The 13,668-nt window shown below is 50.4% G+C and overlaps 1 protein-coding gene across 2 annotated transcripts in view; it reads left to right on the top strand.

Annotated features, from left to right (window-relative positions):
- Positions 1 to 13,668, top strand: part of LOC115094230 (large neutral amino acids transporter small subunit 4-like) — a 52,196-nt gene that overhangs the window by 27,082 nt on the left and 11,446 nt on the right. For both annotated transcript variants that reach the window (XM_029607061.1, XM_029607062.1), the window contains one exon: positions 3,437 to 3,609. In XM_029607061.1, coding sequence (XP_029462921.1) covers positions 3,437 to 3,609 — 173 coding nt within the window. The remainder of the gene's footprint in view (positions 1 to 3,436; positions 3,610 to 13,668) is intronic.

Here is a 13,668-nt window from a genome sequence, read left to right as displayed (position 1 = left end):
GTTCATGATGCCCTACAGGATTCTCAACAACAATTCTAGAGTACACCCTTCTCTGGTCCAGTGGTTTCAAAATCTGTAGATACAAAAATGCAAAGTCCAGGCTTGTCCAGGTCACGTCCATGGTCATATTCCACTGACTCTAGAATTGTGGCAACAGCTCTACTTCATGTCATGCGTTCTAGAACCTTTGCTTCTGCTCCACCAAGCAAGAACCCTCGTTTCTTTGATGCTATGGGAAAGAAAGTTTTTCAATCTGCCACACTTATTGCTTAGATCGCAACGCAAGTACAGATGGCACAATATTTTTACTCACCTCTTCACAAAATACAGAACATCTCTACTCAACCCAGCAACAGCATTGCCTGAGGCACAGCAACTGCCAGAGACTGTACCAAACACCTAACCAGATCAGTCTATGATGTTTGAGTCTGCCTTTCGTGCATTGGCTATGGCCATTGCCATAGATGTGGCCTGGCTCAAGGTCTCTGGTCTCTGTGACGATATATACAAAAAATTTGCAGATGCTCCTTGAACTGGTCACTGCCTCTTCAGAGATAAAATTAAGGAAGCGGTCACCCATCTTAAATACCAAACTTCGGCTAAGCATTCCTTATCCTTACCTTTTCCCCCAGCAATGGTGTAGACAGCCCACTTATCTGTCATTGTAAGCCATACTATCCCTATCAATTTCACCTTTTCCAGCAACAGTATTCTCAATATCAACCTTGCCAATCTCCTCAGTTCTCTGCTCCTTCGACTGCACCTCGATTTCTGCCTCAAAGCTGATCTTGATTCAGGGACACATCTTAGTGTCAAGGACAGCAAGCCTCTCTGCCCTCTCTTTACTTTTTGATGGTCAACCCCTACCTCCAAATCCATATTTGGCCATACCAGCAGGCAGCTTATCTTTTAAACATAAGGGAAAGAATAAAAACCTAAGAGGAAACAGCTAAGATTACGGGAGTAAATAAGGTTAGCAAAGAGGATAACCAAAAGAAGGTAGAAATCTTAAACCAATGCTTTTGTTTGCTTGGTATTTACAGAAGAAAGGGTAATTGTACCTAAGGCAGAAAACATGAGCATAAATGATTGTGAAAGGATCACAGATCCATTTACAAAGGAGAGCGTACTTGAAGTACTTAGTGAGAGTAGATAAAGCCATGGGGCCTGATGGGAGCACACCCCAGAAAAATGAAAGAGCTAAAGGAAGTTCTGACGGCTCCGTTCAGCTTGTCTTTGGAGATGGGGAACATTGTGACGGACTGAAAAAGCGCAGGTTTAGTCCTGCTCCACTAATGTGGGAACAAGAAAGAAGCAGGCAACCACAGACCTGCTGGTAAATGTGCGTAAGGTGGTGCATCATCAGGGATGGCAGAAAAGGCGACTGCGCCAGCCCTGCACGATAGGTTCAGCACACTAGCCTCTTTGGCACCTCTCACCTCTACCAAAACTACAAGCTCAACCATACCCCTTCCAGATCTCACCTCACACAACAACAAACTCACCTGGACCCCAATTCCCTCACCCCCACAACATAAGAAGTTCACCAAAACGCACCTGCTCCCCTCTCCCCACACTACAACAAGCCCACCTAGACCTCCCCAACCCAACAACAAGACTGCTTGAATCCCTCTCCCCTAACATGACCATTATCTCATTTATGGTTTCATGTTTTCATTATGCATGTTTCTAGTAAACTCCAAGAACAAAGGATCGAACAGGTCAGACATTTTTTAAATGAAATAAAACAAGCCCATCCCGATTTCCTCCCAACAGATACATAAAAGCCCTCATGGACCCCCCCCTGACTTGCCCCTCTCTGCAGCTACACAAGGCTGGCCAGATGTGTTGCCAGTAGGATCAACAATAACAAGGCTGCCTGGACTCTGATCCCCCAGACTTGCCAACAAGGCCACCCAGATTGAATTGCTCCCACCTTCTCTTCTGATACAGCAAGACCACTTGCATCCCCCAGGCCCCCCTAAGCCCCCATACCCTCCTCATTGGCAAGAAAAGAGGTACTTACCTCTTGCCAGCTTGCCTGTCACTGTCACTTGATGCCACTGTATAAACCAGCACTTAACAATACACCCTGATGAAGATCTGTTGAGTTTGAAACACGGTCCCGGGTCGGGCTGAGAAGAGATGGACTTTTCTTGGAAATTTTCCATGGTGGCTATTTGGCATTTTTCCTGCTTTAAGTGGCAAATTACAAAATAAATCCTTTGATTGTTATTCAATTTATGATACTTTTTAATTTAAAAAAATACACACAAAAATTGTTGGCATGTAGCCACAGACCTATGATTATATATAAGGTGGAAACAGTAAATGTGTTGAATAACATTTTCTCTGATGATGCTTGTTATGATGGTCTATTTAATATAACTGTATTGACTGAGGATGAGGATTATTTGCATACAATATATATTTCATCCACTCACTTGTGTAAATTGTGAACAGTATTGGGTTTACTGTCAAAACGGCACCATCCCAGCACCACTTCACACTTTCATGTAGCCCAGGTTTGCAATGATGAATCAAGGAGATGGAATGGGAGAAAATTATTAGAAGTATGCCTCCCCTACTACTTCCCACCACCCTTGACAAAAAGCCAAATATAGCATTTTGTACATGTTAGGCACAGATACATGAAAATTAAATACAGAAGATAGAGATGACAAGGGTAACACAGGGCCATTTGTCAATTTATGCACACACAATTTTAGAAATTTAAAATAACTTGTTTATAGAATATAAATATCTCACGTCTCAAAAGCTCATGTATTCTAATAGCTTAACAAACTATCAACATTTTTCACCCTGAAGCCCACCAATGGAGCTACTGGAATAGCAACCAAGGAGTTGGGGGGTTGCTTGTTCTTGAGCTAGGAGCTATCTTTATGGTTGAAGAAACGCGTTAAGATGTGGTTATTTAGGAAGGCCTTTTAGTGAGCCATGTTTGTCATTTTTATCAGTTTTATGGTGCAATTTATTGTTTTATGTTTTTTGTTCTGTTTTATTATTTTATGATGTTTTATTAACTGTGTTTGACATGTTTGTGTTGTCTGTGTTGTGAATTATTTCTTGTTTTATTGAATTTGTTTGATTATCTATTATTCATGATATGATTTTATTGATAATTTTTTTATTTAACAAATATTTATATTCTGTCAATCCAATATAAGTTTTCAATGGAGAACAACAGTGTATATTTTTACTGTATTTATTATTGTACTTTCTTGTTGATCTGTAAACTGCTTTGATGATCTGAGAAGCGGTATATCAAATGAATATTTAATACACTCTCTGCCAGAAAGTTTTCTCCAGCTCTTGGAGACAGTAGTTTAAATGTCATCAGATTAAGGGGATTCATGGGGCTTTACCATGGTTCCATCTACCTTCTTAATACTTCTCCTTCTCTCATCTTCCTCAGTATTCATTTGAAGTGGAAGTGCTGTGAACAGCATCAGCAAAAGCCTGGGAGTGGAGAGATGAGTGATACCTCCTTGGAGCAGCATTTCCTGAAATCGTTGGGGCAAAAAGAGAGGATTCTGCGTTTCAGCCAGAGGAAGATTCTCAGCTTCCGCAGACCCAGCCTGCAGAAAGGTGCAAAACCTAAATTCTTATTCTGCAACAGGGTGTGGGAATGAGCAGTGATCCTTCAGGCCTGGAAGTTCAAACTCAGACTGACTCCAGCCTGTTAAAAGCACTTCTATCATTATTTGGGTAATTACAGCAAGCAAACATTAGTAGACTATCTTATCTTCAGAATAGTGGACTCTCATTACTCACAGTTTAGTCCTGCTTCCCTCAGTACTCGCAGCTTTGTTACAGCTCAGTGTTTAGACATCATTATTCTGCAGGAGCTGCCTTCTTCTTGGAGACCTGGACCTGTTATGACTATCCCCACCTGGTTCCAAGCTCTTATTCCTCCACTGCTGGGCCCCACCCACAGAGCTCTCTCTCTTCAGGGGAATTAAGGTGGGCCAGGCGTCTAGCCTGGACCCACACAGGTGAAAGAAGGAAAATAGGGGCATTGCATCACATAACCCCCTCCCTCCCCCCCCCCCAGCTTGGTCCCTTTGGTCCAAGCATTTTCACTCCCCCTAGGGAAGTGCCTCACCTCCCTAACCCCTCTTATCTGGCATCTCACCAGTTAGGCTCGAGGTTGGAGCTCTAGGGTTATGCTTACTCCCGCCTACCAGACCACAATATAATCAACACCCACTGTAGAGCGTGCACCAGCATTCCTTTAACCAAGTCCCTTGCTAGCACCGGGTTTGAATTCCACCCCAGCAGAACTTTTTGGACTGGCTGCGGGGCCTCCAGTAGTGGTTTCCTTGACAACATCTGTAAATGCTTTCCAGTGACTAGTGCCTTCTCTCCGGTACCCCTTTTACCACTCTCTGGCCACTCGCCCGTGCCGATCACTGGCTCCTCTGCAGCCCCATTCACTGGGACTTCCGCAGCTCCTCTGGGCTCTCCGCTGCACCTCTCTTCAGAATCTCAATAGAGCCTCGCACTGGGCCCTCCATGGGATCTCTCATTTGACGTTCTCTGCCCTCTCTCTCTGGGATTCTTATGGGAGTTGTTTCTTGGCTCCCAGTAGTGTTTGGGCACACCTCGGGGTCTTCCTCAGGATCTCTTGTAGCACCAAATTCAGAGTCTGTTGCCCTCCCCAGTGCTCTTTGTGACCCCTGTCTCAGGTTTTTTCACAGCCCCTTTCTCTGGGCTTCTCATAGGAGCAGTTTCTGGACTCCCGATAGTGTTTTGGCACCCTACAGGGTCTTCATCAGGACCTCCTGTAGCGCCAATATCAGGCTGTTGCCGCTTTTCAGTCACTACACAGGACATCTCTGTCAGCAACTCATCTAATTCCTCGAGGAATTGGTGGAACTCCTTGTCCAGCCACCTAGGTATTCATTCTCTTGCCTGGTCTGGACTCTTGGAGTGGGTTCCCTTGCTCCATTACTCTGGCTGGCCTTTCCAGCTTCTAAACCTCGAGCCTCAGGTTCTCCCTCTGATTCGGATCTTGGGACTGGGGAACTCCCACTACACAGAAGTACATGGCTGTTACTTCCTTCCAGACTTCTGGCTGCTTTTGCTTCCCCTGTTGCTGCAGTACCCTGACTGCTCCACTCCACATTTTCTTGTGGCTGCACTTCCTGAACTGCAGAGTAACTTGTTTGCTAGAAAAGGGACCTGTCCTGTTCTCATTCAAGACAATCACAACCGACTCTAGTACCTTTATAGGAGAGACCTGTGTATGCATGCCAGTGCCACCCCCTGATGATACCTTTATAGGGGAGACCTGTGTATGCATGCCAGTGCCATCCCCTGATGATACCTTTATGCAGGAGACCTGTGTATGCATGCCAGTGCCATCCCCTGATGATACCTTTATGGGGGAGACCTGTGTATGCATGCCAGAGCCACCCCCTGATGATACCTTTATAGGGGGAGACCTGTGTGTGCATGCCAGTGCCGTCCCCTGATGATACCTTTATAGGGGAGACCTGTGTATGCATTCCAGTGCCACCCCCTGATGATACCTTTATAGGGGAGACCTGTGTATGCATGCCAGTGCCGTCCCCTGATGATACCTTTATACAGGAGACCTGTGTATGCATGCCAGTGCCATCCCCTGATGATACCTTTATGCGGGAGACCTGTGTATGCATGCCAGTGCCATCCCCTGATGATACCTTTATGCGGGAGACCTGTGTATGCATGCCAGTGCCGCCCCCTGATGATAACTTTATGCAGGAGACCTGTGTATGCATGCCAGTGCCATCCCCTGATGATACCTTTATAGGGGAGACCTGTGTATGCATGCCAGTGCCGTCCCCTGATGATACCTTTATACAGGAGACCTGTGTATGCATGCCAGTGCCATCCCCTGATGATACCTTTATGCAGGAGACCTGTGTATGCATGCCAGAGCCACCCCCTGATGATACCTTTATAGGGGGAGACCTGTGTGTGCATGCCAGTGCCACCCCCTGATGATACCTTTATGCGGGAGACCTGTGTATGCATGCCAGAGCCACCCCCTGATGATACCTTTATAGGGGGAGACCTGTGTATGCATGCCAGTGCCATCCCCTGATGATACCTTTATAGGGGAGACCTGTGTATGCATGCCAGTGCCGTCCCCTGATGATACCTTTATAGGGGAGACCTGTGTATGCATTCCAGTGCCACCCCCTGATGATACCTTTATGGGGGAGACCTGTGTGTGCATGCCAGTGCCATCCCCTGATGATACCTTTATGCGGGAGACCTGTGTGTGCATGCCAGTGCCATCCCCTGATGATACCTTTATACAGGAGACCTGTGTATGCATGCCAATGCCACCTCCTGATGATACCTTTATAGGGGGAGACCTGTGTATGCATGCCAGTGCCGTCCCCTGATGATACCTTTATGGGGGAGACCTGTGTATGCATGCCAGTGCCGCCCCCTGATGATAACTTTATGGGGGAGACCTGTGTGTGCATGCCAGTGCCATCCCCTGATGATACCTTTATGGGGGAGACCTGTGTATGCATGCCAGTGCCGCCCCCTGATGATAACTTTATGCAGGAGACCTGTGTATGCATGCCAGTGCCATCCCCTGATGATACCTTTATGGGGGAGACCTGTGTATGCATGCCAGTGCCATCCCCTGATGATACCTTTATGCGGGAGACCTGTGTGTGCATGCCAGTGCCATCCCCTGATGATACCTTTATACAGGAGACCTGTGTATGCATGCCAATGCCACCTCCTGATGATACCTTTATAGGGGGAGACCTGTGTATGCATGCCAGTGCCGTCCCCTGATGATACCTTTATGGGGGAGACCTGTGTATGCATGCCAGTGCCACCCCCTATGATACCGTTATGCGGGAGACCTGTGTATGCATGCCAATGCCACCTCCTGATGATACCTTTATGGGGGAGACCTGTGTATGCATGACAGTGCCATCCCCTGATGATACTTTTATGTGGGAGACCTGTGTATGCATGCCAATGCCACCTCCTGATGATACCTTTATGCGGGAGACCTGTGTATGCATGCCAGTGCCATCCCCTGATGATACCTTTATGCGGGAGACCTGTGTGTGCATGCCAATGCCACCTCCTGATGATACCTTTATGCGGGAGACCTGTGTATGCATGCCAGTGCCGCCCCCTGATGATACCTTTATGCGGGAGACCTGTGTGTGCATGCCAATGCCAACTCCTGATGATACCTTTATGCGGGAGACCTGTGTATGCATGCCAATGCCACCTCCTGATGATACCTTTATGCGGGAGACCTGTGTATGCATGCCAATGCCACCCCCTGATGATACCTTTATGCGGGAGACCTGTGTGTGCATGCCAGTGCCATCCCCTGATGATACCTTTATGCGGGAGACCTGTGTGTGCATGCCAGTGCCATCCCCTGATGATACCTTTATGCGGGAGACCTGTGTGTGCATGCCAGTGCCATCCCCTGATGATACCTTTATGCGGGAGACCTGTGTATGCATGCCAGTGCCATCCCCTGATGATACCTTTATGCGAGAGACCTGTGTATGCATGCCAGTGCCATCCCCTGATGATACCTTTATGCGGGAGACCTGTGTATGCATTCCAGTGCCACCCCCTGATGATACCTTTATGCGGGAGACCTGTGTGTGCATGCCAGTGCCACCCCCTGATGATACCTTTATAGGGGGAGACCTGTGTATGCATGCCAGTGCCACCCCCTGATGATACCTTTATGCGGGAGACCTGTGTATGCATGCCAGTGCCATCCCCTGATGATACCTTTATGCGGGAGACCTGTGTGTGCATGCCAGTGCCATCCCCTGATGATACCTTTATGCGAGAGACCTGTGTATGCATGCCAGTGCCATCCCCTGATGATACCTTTATGCGGGAGACCTGTGTGTGCATGCCAGTGCCATCCCCTGATGATACCTTTATGCGGGAGACCTGTGTGTGCATGCCAGTGCCACCCCCTGATGATACCTTTATGCGGGAGACCTGTGTATGCATGCCAGTGCCATCCCCTGATGATACCTTTATGCGGGAGACCTGTGTGTGCATGCCAGTGCCATCCCCTGATGATACCTTTATGCGAGAGACCTGTGTATGCATGCCAGTGCCATCCCCTGATGATACCTTTATGCGGGAGACCTGTGTATGCATGCCAGTGCCATCCCCTGATGATACCTTTATGCGGGAGACCTGTGTGTGCATGCCAGTGCCACCCCCTGATGATACCTTTATGCGGGAGACCTGTGTATGCATGCCAGTGCCATCCCCTGATGATACCTTTATGCGGGAGACCTGTGTGTGCATGCCAGTGCCACCCCCTGATGATACCTTTATGCGGGAGACCTGTGTATGCATGCCAGTGCCATCCCCTGATGATACCTTTATGGGGGAGACCTGTGTATGCATGCCAGTGCCACCCCCTGATGATACCTTTATGCGGGAGACCTGTGTGTGCATGCCAGTGCCACCCCCTGATGATACCTTTATGCGGGAGACCTGTGTATGCATGCCAGTGCCATCCCCTGATGATACCTTTATAGGGGAGACCTGTGTATGCATGCCAGTGCCACCCCCTGATGATACCTTTATGCGGGAGACCTGTGTGTGCATGCCAGTGCCACCCCCTGATGATACCTTTATGCAGGAGACCTGTGTATGCATGCCAGTGCCATCCCCTGATGATACCTTTATGCGGGAGACCTGTGTATGCATGCCAGTGCCACCCCCTGATGATACCTTTATGGGGGAGACCTGTGTATGCATGCCAGTGCCACCCCCTGATGATACCTTTATGCGGGAGACCTGTGTATGCATGCCAGTGCCACCCCCTGATGATACCTTTATGGGGGAGACCTGTGTATGCATGCCAGTGCCACCCCCTGATGATACCTTCATGCGGGAGACCTGTGTGTGCATGCCAGTGCCATCCCCTGATGATACCTTTATGGGGGAGACCTGTGTATGCATGCCAGTGCCACCCCCTGATGATACCTTTATGCGGGAGACCTGTGTGTGCATGCCAGTGCCACCCCCTGATGATACCTTTATGCGGGAGACCTGTGTATGCATGCCAGTGCCACCCCCTGATGATACCTTTATGCGGGAGACCTGTGTGTGCATGCCAGTGCCATCCCCTGATGATACCTTTATGCGGGAGACCTGTGTGTGCATGCCAGTGCCGCCCCCTGATGATACCTTTATGGGGGAGACCTGTGTATGCATGCCAGTGCCGCCCCCTGATGATACCTTTATGCGGGAGACCTGTGTATGCATGCCAGTGCCACCCCCTGATGATACCTTTATGCGGGAGACCTGTGTATGCATGCCAGTGCCACCCCCTGATGATACCTTTATGCGGGAGACCTGTGTGTGCATGCCAGTGCCACCCCCTGATGATACCTTTATGCGGGAGACCTGTGTGTGCATGCCAGTGCCACCCCCTGATGATACCTTTATGCGGGAGACCTGTGTGTGCATGCCAGTGCCACCCCCTGATGATACCTTTATGCGGGAGACCTGTGTATGCATGCCAGTGCCACCCCCTGATGATACCTTTATGCGGGAGACCTGTGTATGCATGCCAGTGCCACCCCCTGATGATACCTTTATGCGGGAGACCTGTGTATGCATGCCAGTGCCACCCCCTGATGATACCTTTATGCGGGAGACCTGTGTGTGCATGCCAGTGCCACCCCCTGATGATACCTTTATGCGGGAGACCTGTGTGTGCATGCCAGTGCCGCCCCCTGATGATACCTTTATGCGGGAGACCTGTGTGTGCATGCCAGTGCCGCCCCCTGATGATACCTTTATGCGGGAGACCTGTGTGTGCATGCCAGTGCCGCCCCCTGATGATACCTTTATGCGGGAGACCTGTGTATGCATGCCAGTGCCGCCCCCTGATGATACCTTTATGCGGGAGACCTGTGTGTGCATGCCAGTGCCACCCCCTGATGATACCTTTATGCGGGAGACCTGTGTGTGCATGCCAGTGCCACCCCCTGATGATACCTTTATGCGGGAGACCTGTGTGTGCATGCCAGTGCCACCCCCTGATGATACCTTTATGCGGGAGACCTGTGTATGCATGCCAGTGCCACCCCCTGATGATACCTTTATGCGGGAGACCTGTGTATGCATGCCAGTGCCGCCCCCTGATGATACCTTTATGGGGGAGACCTGTGTATGCATGCCAGTGCCGCCCCCTGATGATACCTTTATGGGGGAGACCTGTGTATGCATGCCAGTGCCGCCCCCTGATGATACCTTTATGGGGGAGACCTGTGTATGCATGCCAGTGCCACCCCCTGATGATACCTTTATGCGGGAGACCTGTGTATGCATGCCAGTGCCACCCCCTGATGATACCTTTATGCGGGAGACCTGTGTGTGCATGCCAGTGCCACCCCCTGATGATACCTTTATGGGGGAGACCTGTGTATGCATGCCAGTGCCGCCCCCTGATGATACCTTTATGGGGGAGACCTGTGTATGCATGCCAGTGCCACCCCCTGATGATACCTTTATGGGGGAGACCTGTGTATGCATGCCAGTGCCACCCCCTGATGATACCTTTATGCGGGAGACCTGTGTATGCATGCCAGTGCCGCCCCCTGATGATACCTTTATGCGGGAGACCTGTGTATGCACGCCAGTGCCACCCCCTGATGATACCTTTATGCGGGAGACCTGTGTGTGCAGGCCAGTGCCATCCCCTGATGATACCTTTATGCGAGAGACCTGTGTATGCATGCCAGTGCCATCCCTTGATGATACCTTTATGCGGGAGACCTGTGTGTGCATGCCAGTGCCGTCCCCTGATGATACCTTTATGCGGGAGACCTGTGTATGCATGCCAGTGCCGCCCCCTGATGATACCTTTATGCGGGAGACCTGTGTATGCATGCCAGTGCCATCCCCTGATGATACCTTTATGCGGGAGACCTGTGTATGCATGCCAGTGCCACCCCCTGATGATACCTTTATGCGGGAGACCTGTGTATGCATGCCAGTGCCACCCCCTGATGATACCTTTATAGGGGGAGACCTGTGTGTGCATGCCAGTGCCACCCCCTGATGATACCTTTATAGGGGGAGACCTGTGTGTGCATGCCAGTGCCATCCCCTGATGATACCTTTATAGGGGGAGACCTGTGTATGCATGCCAGTGCCACCCCCTGATGATACCTTTATAGGGGGAGACCTGTGTGTGCATGCCAGTGCCACCCCCTGATGATACCTTTATAGGGGGAGACCTGTGTATGCATGCCAGTGCCACCCCCTGATGATACCTTTATAGGGGGAGACCTGTGTGTGCATGCCAGTGCCATCCCCTGATGATACCTTTATAGGGGGAGACCTGTGTATGCATGCCAGTGCCATCCCCTGATGATACCTTTATAGGGGGAGACCTGTGTGTGCATGCCAGTGCCACCCCCTGATGATACCTTTATAGGGGGAGACCTGTGTATGCATGCCAGTGCCATCCCCTGATGATACCTTTATAGGGGGAGACCTGTGTGTGCATGCCAGTGCCACCCCCTGATGATACCTTTATAGGGGGAGACCTGTGTATGCATGCCAGTGCCACCCCCTGATGATACCTTTATAGGGGGAGACCTGTGTATGCATGCCAGTGCCACCCCCTGATGATACCTTTATAGGGGGAGACCTGTGTATGCATGCCAGTGCCACCCCCTGATGATACCTTTATAGGGGGAGACCTGTGTATGCATGCCAGTGCCATCCCCTGATGATACCTTTATGCAGGAGACCTGTGTGTGCATGCCAGTGCCACCCCCTGATGATACCTTTATGCGGGAGACCTGTGTATGCATTCCAGTGCCACCCCCTGATGATACCTTTATGCGGGAGACCTGTGTGTGCAGGCCAGTGCCACCCCCTGATGATACCTTTATAGGGGGAGACCTGTGTGTGCATGCCAGTGCCACCCCCTGATGATACCTTTATAGGGGGAGACCTGTGTGTGCATGCCAGTGCCACCCCCTGATGATACCTTTATAGGGGGAGACCTGTGTATGCATGCCAGTGCCATCCCCCTGATGATACCTTTATAGGGGGAGACCTGTGTGTGCATGCCAGTGCCACCCCCTGATGATACCTTTATGCGGGAGACCTGTGTGTGCATGCCAGTGCCACCCCCTGATGATACCTTTATAGGGGGAGACCTGTGTATGCATGCCAGTGCCATCCCCTGATGATACCTTTATGCGGGAGACCTGTGTATGCATGCCAGTGCCACCCCCTGATGATACCTTTATAGGGGAGACCTGTGTATGCATGCCAGTGCCACCCCCTGATGATACCTTTATAGGGGGAGACCTGTGTGTGCATGCCAGTGCCATCCCCTGATGATACCTTTATAGGGGGAGACCTGTGTATGCATGCCAGTGCCATCCCCTGATGATACCTTTATAGGGGGAGACCTGTGTGTGCATGCCAGTGCCATCCCCTGATGATACCTTTATAGGGGGAGACCTGTGTATGCATGCCAGTGCCATCCCCTGATGATACCTTTATAGGGGGAGACCTGTGTATGCATGCCAGTGCCATCCCCTGATGATACCTTTATAGGGGGAGACCTGTGTATGCATGCCAGTGCCATCCCCTGATGATACCTTTATAGGGGGAGACCTGTGTGTGCATGCCAGTGCCGTCCCCTGATGATACCTTTATGCAGGAGACCTGTGTATGCATGCCAGTGCCATCCCCTGATGATACCTTTATAGGGGGAGACCTGTGTATGCATGCCAGTGCCACCCCCTGATGATACCTTTATAGGGGGAGACCTGTGTGTGCATGCCAGTGCCATCCCCTGATGATACCTTTATAGGGGGAGACCTGTGTGTGCATGCCAGTGCCATCCCCTGATGATACCTTTATAGGGGGAGACCTGTGTATGCATGCCAGTGCCATCCCCTGATGATACCTTTATAGGGGGAGACCTGTGTATGCATGCCAGTGCCATCCCCTGATGATACCTTTATAGGGGGAGACCTGTGTATGCATGCCAGTGCCATCCCCTGATGATACCTTTATAGGGGGAGACCTGTGTATGCATGCCAGTGCCATCCCCTGATGATACCTTTATAGGGGGAGACCTGTGTGTGCATGCCAGTGCCACCCCCTGATGATACCTTTATAGGGAGAGACCTGTGTATGCATGCCAGTGCCATCCCCTGATGATACCTTTATAGGGGGAGACCTGTGTATGCATGCCAGTGCCACCCCCTTATGATACCTTTATAGGGGGAGACCTGTGTGTGCATGCCAGTGCCACCCCCTGATGATACCTTTATGCGGGAGACCTGTGTATGCATGCCAGTGCCATCCCCTGATGATACCTTTATGCGGGAGACCTGTGTATGCATGCCAGTGCCACCCCCTGATGATACCTTTATGCAGGAGACCTGTGTATGCATGCCAGTGCCATCCCCTGATGATACCTTTATAGGGGGAGACCTGTGTGTGCATGCCAGTGCCACCCCCTGATGATACCTTTATAGGGGGAGACCTGTGTATGCATGCCAGTGCCACCCCCTGATGATACCTTTATAGGGGGAGACCTGTGTGTGCATGCCAGTGCCATCCCCTGATGATACCTTTATAGGG

This window comes from Rhinatrema bivittatum, chromosome 6, assembly GCF_901001135.1.
Source record: "Rhinatrema bivittatum chromosome 6, aRhiBiv1.1, whole genome shotgun sequence".
NCBI lineage: Eukaryota > Metazoa > Chordata > Amphibia > Gymnophiona > Rhinatrematidae > Rhinatrema > Rhinatrema bivittatum.
This window is presented reverse-complemented; position numbering and strand designations above follow the sequence as displayed.